This window comes from Ochlerotatus camptorhynchus, unplaced genomic scaffold, assembly GCF_037179485.1.
Source record: "Ochlerotatus camptorhynchus isolate MF236.1 unplaced genomic scaffold, CSIRO-AGI_Acam_v1.1 ptg000873l, whole genome shotgun sequence".
Classification (NCBI taxonomy): Eukaryota; Metazoa; Arthropoda; class Insecta; order Diptera; family Culicidae; genus Ochlerotatus; species Ochlerotatus camptorhynchus.
In genome coordinates, this window is record NW_027041331.1 from 195,064 (window position 1) to 202,860 (window position 7,797).

Genomic DNA, 7,797 nt, shown 5'->3' on the forward strand with positions numbered 1-7,797 from the left:
TAATCTGTTTTGACCAGGCATTGCTCGGCTTATATCATCATCATCCTATCTTCAATAAAATTTATGACTGCCAATTTTGTTTCATCACTTAAGGCTGTGCCATATTTTGCGGTTTTTGACGAATGACCTTCCTTTATCAACTTAGCAATTACAAAAATATTATTCTCGTACAACAAAGTGCATGTACGATTTTGCAAAATTTATGGACGTATTGTTTGACTCATTTAAATAGCTTTTAAAAAGGGCGTTTTTTCACGATAACCATTAATAATTTTGCAAATAAAACAAACAACAGCATGGTTCCGTTGCGAGAAATCAATGCATAAAAAGTTAATTTTAAATGTCTAATTCTTCAGGGGTCACTCTAAGTTACTTATTAAAACCAGTATAAAACGACCTCACTCCAAAAGGCCCGGGTTCAATCCCAGTCGGCGCCGTCAGGATTTTCTGAGGCATAAAATCTCTGATTACGATCCATAAGTTGATGAGTCGATAGGTAGGGTATCATGGTAAATTATATGTGAGCAATCATATTGATTTCATTGGACACATAAGGTTCATGTGATTTAATTATGATATCACATGAAAGGGATGTGAAATTGGCATTGGATATTTCTACTGGCTATGTGATTTATTTTAAGAGTGTACACTTAAATTTGGGATTGTCTAATAGCAAAGTAGAGCTAATCTGCCGTTATACGCATAAGAGTCCCACGGTGCATAAGGATTGCATAGAACATGGAACAGTTATGGGTAGAACGGCAGTAATGTCGGAAAAGGATCTGTGAAAATTCACCATAATACTTCCTCAAGCGAATACTACACTTGTACACTTGTAATTACAAAATGGCTAAACCCACTTTTTTTTTTTCCCCCTACAGCACCACCGTGATGTTGATTTAGTGTTTGACGATATCTCGTCGCCACTGTCCAATAAGGCTATCGGTGAAGAGCGCCAATCGCACTCCTCAGGTAGCAAACGCAGCACCACTAACAACAACGTCGAGGAGGATAGTCTCTTCGACCTGGGCGGCTTTGATAACAACAATGTTGCGATCGCCGATGACGATACAGAAGACGATGACAGCGATGACGATGACGACGTCGAAGAGGCTGGGAAGGAAGTGGCGGCGCCAGAAGCTGAAAGTCAGAATTGGCTGGTGCGAAGTGTACACAGAATCAAGCGTAGCATTGATAATCTATTAAGTGGGCCTGAAAAGAGCGTCAAACCAGCAAAGAAGAACAAGCAGAAGAAGAATCCTAAGAAACCACTTAATGGTAGTAAAAAGGAACGCAGCGGAGATTTAAATGCAAGCAAGAAGAGTGACAAGAAGAGCCAGAAAAGTGAGAAACGAAAAAGTGAAAATCTGAGAAAATCGGCCCGTTCCGAAAAGAACAAAAGGTGGCAAGGTGATGAAGCACTTCGACCGAAGAGACAGTTCGACGAATCTGCGTATGATGATGAAGACAGAATGTCTGGCTCAGGCGGCATGCCGGACGGGCTTGGATTCGATCATGCATGTGAGTAGCTACCAAAACGAAACAGATTAACCAAACTGAAGGGTGTTGTTTACATTACATGGTTCTGTTTTCTAGATAAACTGACCTTGACGGTTTTTGAGGCCTATGACCCAGAGTTTGAGAATAAGGAAAGCAATCAATTCAAACAGGTGGCGCGAGGTGTTGCCGGAAAGCTACATGCCCTTCTAAGTGATATCGACTTCACTGCCAACTTTGTAATCACTGTCCAGGAGCTAGAGTGAGTACATTTATTATTGTTATTCCGCACTGATATTCAGAGAAACACTTACTCTTAACGAGACTACTCTCTTGCTCTCGCGAGTGCCTTGATATATTGCATGCAATTTTGCATGGCATTTTCTCTGGAGAGAAGGTCTCACTCTCACTCTCAGAGACAAAAATTGTGAAAAATTCTCTCACCACTCATTCTCTGTTTACAGACCGAACCCAGACGATGAGCGCGAAACGTTCGTAACGTTCGAGATTAACGTGGATAAGAGTTTGAGTAGATCTACAATTGATAGTCATCTCCGCACAGTTATCGAACAGGGCTACGAGAATTTCGATTTGAAAGGATACGGTCTTACGTCCGAAGGTAAATTTCGCTAAACTATGTATTATTATCGTAGGTTGTGCTATAATAGGAACAACTTAAGTCGTAGCTGGTCAACATCGTTAATGCTGTTTCCTATGAGGTTTCACCGGCAGCACAACTATTGGTTTTTATTGCAATAAAGTGGACAAAACATTAAAGCATGACGCTCCCGTATGGTTTTTAGGAAAAATAATTATCCATTCGTATCGACTGTAGGGAACTGAATACAAAAAAAAAATACTAAAAATAAGTTGTCCATCCAAGAGCTCACGAAGAAATTAATTTTCAAAGGCGATTTTCATGACATGCGCCGGGTGTGTTGAGTTTGCTGCATTTCATTACCTTAACATTAAGGATATGTATGGATAATTAGAAACTAAAAAACGAAGGGGCCACCCATGAATAACGGGAAAATTTTTTGAGAGATTCATCTTGCGTAAAAAAATACTCATGTTTTTCTTTTATTGAATATATTTCTATCCAGTCAAGAACAGCCCCTCAATGAAATTCCCTGTAAATAAGTTATGGAGTGAGTTGACTGATTACCCGAGCAAAGTCTGAGGTCAATTTGATGTTGTGATATCGCTGATAATCAGGTTGTTGTCGTATTGGTCGTTTTAACGGTCCAAATATCAAAATTTAGAGCAAAAAAAATCTTCCTGTGACATCACATTGAAAACTATTTCTGCTATCAGTGAGAGCAAACTGAAAACTCAATTTGATGTACATTTTTCCTATTGATAACGAAACAAGCATTCAATTTGATGTTCTGCTAAGGCAATTAAAACAAACATATTTTTGAATACCAAATGCACAGCAAAACTAAAACAAACTTTGATATCAAATTTGTCAATCGCGTATTCTGAAATCAAATTATGATTTCCGTTCGATGTTGATATCAAAATTTGATTTCGATTTTCATGCTGGACTTAGCTCCACTCCTGTGGCAGAAACGTCATCCACCAACATTTTGCTTGAAGACAAAGTTGTTGGTTCTTTGGCTCGATTATCTGCTAATCTGAGACAGCTGATGCAAACATTGAGAAATTATGCTCCGTCCACATAGATGTTTGATTTGTTGCACGGCAAAATAATCGTGATAAATGTTCAACAAGCGCGTACATGTAGGAATTAAAGCAAGCTAATCATGAAAAAATTGAAAAAGTTTCATTAATGATTATTCACATAAGATTTTTTAACGCCTACCTGTCGTTAATGCACAAAAAACATAATAGCATAAAAACTCTAGGCTACAGTGCTGACACCACCATTATGGTGGTGGCTTCAGCAAGACTCCTTCTTGCCAGAGGATTGCTTTGCTCAGGTATTTTGTTGATTTCTTATGATAGAGACGCTTTCTCTTGTAGCGTTGGAAATTATGATAAAATTTATAGGTAACTACCCACTTTTAAAGTTCTTCATTCAAATATTACTATAATTAAGGAGCAAGTAGACGTAGAGCATTAAAAAAATCAATGGGGTTTTTTTTTGTTAATTGTACATTTTCGATTATATGAACCTTTTCACTGTTTTGAGATGATAATAGTGAATACATTTTTATGGTCATAAACATGATCAGTAGCCAAAACATTACTATCCTTAAGATTTTAACATATGTTTATATCGGTACAAAAAACTACCACGCAAATCTACACAGCGGAAACGCCATATCCTACAACGCACCAAAATACGAATGTTCTATAATGCAAAAAAACGGAAATCAGGCAAATATCAAAAGTCAATTTCATCGATGAGCTCCATTCCATCTCATTTCAATTTATTCGCAGCTCGAAAGTTTTTTTTTTATGACAATTGAAATTGACGAATTTCACGCCAACATGACTATGAATTTGGCAGCACCCTCTCAGATTGCAATGAATTATTGTGAGGGTAATGATTTTGTCTACTTAAGCAACTTTGCATACTTCTTTTGAAAAAAATAGGCTTCCATTAGAATAGGGTGGAACTTATTTTAAACATTTTCTACAAACAATTATATCGCAAAAATAATAAATATCAATAGCAATAATTAAATAATAATAAGACTTTCAAACATATTTTCCAAGCGTGATTTGTAAAGGATTATGGGAGCATTCATAAGAAAATGCCAAAATATTTAAAATAGCATTCCTACACTGATTAAAAAGTAAAAAAATAAAAAAATAAAGTTTTTTTTTTCTCAAAAACCAAATAATAAAAACAAAAACAGCCAAATTATTTACATGTAATTCATACATCACGAGATGAAGTTTGCACTCAATAAAATCTCAGCAGATGAACTTCATCCCAAAGCTGATAAATTTCATCCATATCCGGAATAAAACATTGTTGGTGCGAAATTTTAAGAAAAATTTTATCATTTCAATTGTAATCTGTCAATGCTAAAAGATGAAGAGGTTTTATGCTCATTTGAAATAAAAGCTTTACAGTAAGTTCTACTCAAATGGGTTTTCCCTGCTGCGAATAAAGATAAAGAAGACATTGGCTAATTAAGCAAGTTAAGCTAGGTATGCTAAGTTTTTTTTTGTCAGTGCAGGTATGACAAATTATAAAACATGTGAGAAGTGTATTTCGACAACCATTAAACCGAATTGAACTCAACAGCCTCCACGAGGTTTCAATGACCGAAAAGCCTCAATCGAACTGAGACTATCCGCGAAGATGAATAATTAACTACGAGCATGTTGGAAATTATCTCCAAAATTAAATTGTTTGCTGCTAGCTCAGCTACAAAAACGGAACAAGGTTCCAGAATGCGATTCAGTTTTCATTGAAGACACCGAATCCAGTGAATCTCTTAAGGCACAACCTGGCAGTGAAATATCTCTGGCTGCATTTGATATGTTGGTACTATTCGGCAGAAATGCAAGGATTAGGTCGAAGTTGACCTGATAGTCCTTGAATAGCATGCTTCATGGGTAGATCATATATTGAGAGCCAGCAAAACGTTCGCTAAAGAAGCGTTAAAGCCGAAAGAAGAAGAATTTGTGCTGGAATTCAGCCAAGCGTTTAATTTACGCCTAATCGTTTAAAAATATGTAAAATGACGGAATTGATATTCTTCAACAAATCAAAACTCGCAAAATGCGGTTTTTTTTTGTTATTAAAGTCATACAATCTTTATTTTTATTTTTTTACCAGAATTTGAGATGTATTTTGTTCAGAATACGCATTCCAATTTCCTACAATTTTGTCTCTGACGTCATTTCGATTGGAAGAGCCGTTTTGGTGCTAAAATTTATTGAAAAAAAAGATTATGCCCTTTTAAATAGCTAGGCGTGAGTCAAATGAATCTATGACAAAAGGTCTAAAGACAAAACTTCACGGGAAAAAATCCAATCGCTTTAATGAGAAAAATGACTCATGATTTCATGAACACAGCGTATTTTCATGTTCTGAAAATACACCATGAATAATATTCATGATATCATGAGTAACTTTTGCGTAACGCAGCAAACATTCCCAAAATCATGAATCATCCGAGTTGAAATCATGAGCTAAATATTCATGGGTTTAACTGTTAACCAAAAATTGTAATCAGACTGGATTCGAACAAAGAACCTTGAGATCACTAAACCCATACTTTGACCACTAGACTATCAGTAATTGTATAAGATGGAAGACAAAAGGCGTATAAGAGATACCTATGTAGTGCGGTTTATGAACACGGTTTGCCAAGTACGTGTAACGCTTGTAGCGGTCTTGATTCCACTGCATTATGAAGTCATGAATTTCCATGACGAAATCATAAATCATTACGATTTCATGGGATGGCAAGTTTTTCCATTTCATGATTTTTTATTCATGAAAATGGAATCGGATTTGTTTCCGTGTTCGAAGGACAAAAGGCCGAAGGACAAAAGTTCTAAAGACAAAAGGTAGAAGAAAAAAAGAGTGAATGGACAAAAGGTAGAATGTCAACAGGTCGAAGGACAAAAGGTCAAATGAACACAAGGTCAAAATATACAAAAGGTCGACATGGACAAAATGCCGAATAGACATAAGGTCGAAATGTAAAAAACAATGATCGAATGAACAAAATGTCGCTTGGAAATTAATGGGACAAAAGGTCGAATGAACAAATATTGAATGAAAAAATGTCGAACGGAATGTAATGAGACAAAAGGATGAACGAACAAACGGTCAGCATGGGCAAAAGGCTGAGTGCATAAAAGATTGAAATGGACATCTGTTGTTTAAATGGGCAATGTCTGAAATGGACAATCTAATTGAAAGGTCTAACGGCCAAAGGTAGCATGGACAAAAGGTTGAATGAACAAAAAGGTCAAATGGACAAAAGGTCGAATGGACAAAAGTCCGAAATGGACGGTCAATAGATTTTATCTGCCATGTGCAGTTCATGTTATAAACAAAGAGTTTACTCCAAGAAAGAGAAATCACTTTCGAGTATTTCAGTTAGGTTACTTAAAGCCTATGCTTGATTTACTTGCTGTGATCAGCTTATTGCCTTTCCAATCTTTAATTCTTTTTTATTTGTTTATCCACTAAATTTGAATTCACCTGTTCACCATTTGTCTATTTGAACCTATTAAGCATCCATCCTTTTATCTCTTTCAATTTCTTTAGACCTTTTTTTCCATTCAACCTTTTGTCCGTTTTAACTTGTTGTCCATTTCAACATTTTGCCCATTCAACCTCTTGTCCGTTCGAGCTTTTGTCCATTCGACCTTTTGTCCTAAAACCCAAGGGATATCATATCAATTGTCAGTGACAATAAAGTCAGTGATGAACATGTGCAGTTTTGGTTATTACCTTGTTGAATTTTTTTAGCGAAATAAAATAAATTGAGCAAAACAAATCCATGGTGCCGTTAAAGTGAACAAGTATATTAACTGCAATGACGATGGCAAACATATTTTATTAATATCGTGTGAAATCTTTCAATGATAATGACAAATCTCAGCACTGGTTCGGCAAGAGTCTACGAACGGCTGTCCAGGCAGGAGGAGGGGGGTCTAAAATATTCATGTTTTATTTATTATTAAGATATTTTGGAAATCTCAAATTTAAAAACTTTTTAGTATTTTTAACACATTAGAGGTTAATTGTAGCTTGTCCAGAGCAGGGTTTAAAAAAAATTCATCCATAGTGAACATTGATGAATTTTAGTGATTTTTTTCAACCCTGGTCCGGAGATGACATTTGAACATGAGACCTGTAGCGTGAGAAGCATAGATGCTCCAAATCCAAGCTCAAAAATGGTAAGAGACACCACTTTGAAATTTTCACCAGTGAAAAATAAGAAACTTTCAAGCAAGAGAGTGTTTTTTTAAGAAAACCTTCGCTACTCGGTAAATGATTTTTCCTGCTTCGCTATTTTCGCTTATGGATTGATGAGACAAATTCCTTACGATTTCACTAAAAAAGAATTTTTCTACAATGCTTGGATCATCAGTTATGGAGTTTAAAGTATTTAAAGTCCAGGAAAATCGGAAAAGTTAACCTTCATTGAATGTTCAAATTTTGTGACGAATAAGGTGTTAACGGGTCATATTGACCCAGATTTAGAACTACATTTGGACAAGGTTTTCACAATCAAACCTATAAGTTTGTATAGACAAATTGCTTGTCAGAGTCTATTTTTTGAGTTTCTGGAATAAAGAGCCGATTTTGACGCCATTGGCTACAAGGAATCGATGCAGAGTCGATGAAAAGTCAGG

The 7,797-nt window shown here is 36.0% G+C and overlaps 1 protein-coding gene across 1 annotated transcript in view; it reads left to right on the forward strand.

Annotated features, from left to right (window-relative positions):
- The window catches only part of LOC135715357 (cation channel sperm-associated protein 2-like), a 101,132-nt gene extending 99,002 nt beyond the window's left edge, over positions 1–2,130 (forward strand). Inside the window, exons 3-5 of the mRNA XM_065238675.1 lie at positions 882–1,521; positions 1,597–1,759; positions 1,962–2,130. Coding sequence (XP_065094747.1) covers positions 882–1,521; positions 1,597–1,759; positions 1,962–2,130 — 972 coding nt within the window. The remainder of the gene's footprint in view (positions 1–881; positions 1,522–1,596; positions 1,760–1,961) is intronic.
- The last annotated feature ends 5,667 nt before the right edge of the window (positions 2,131–7,797 follow it).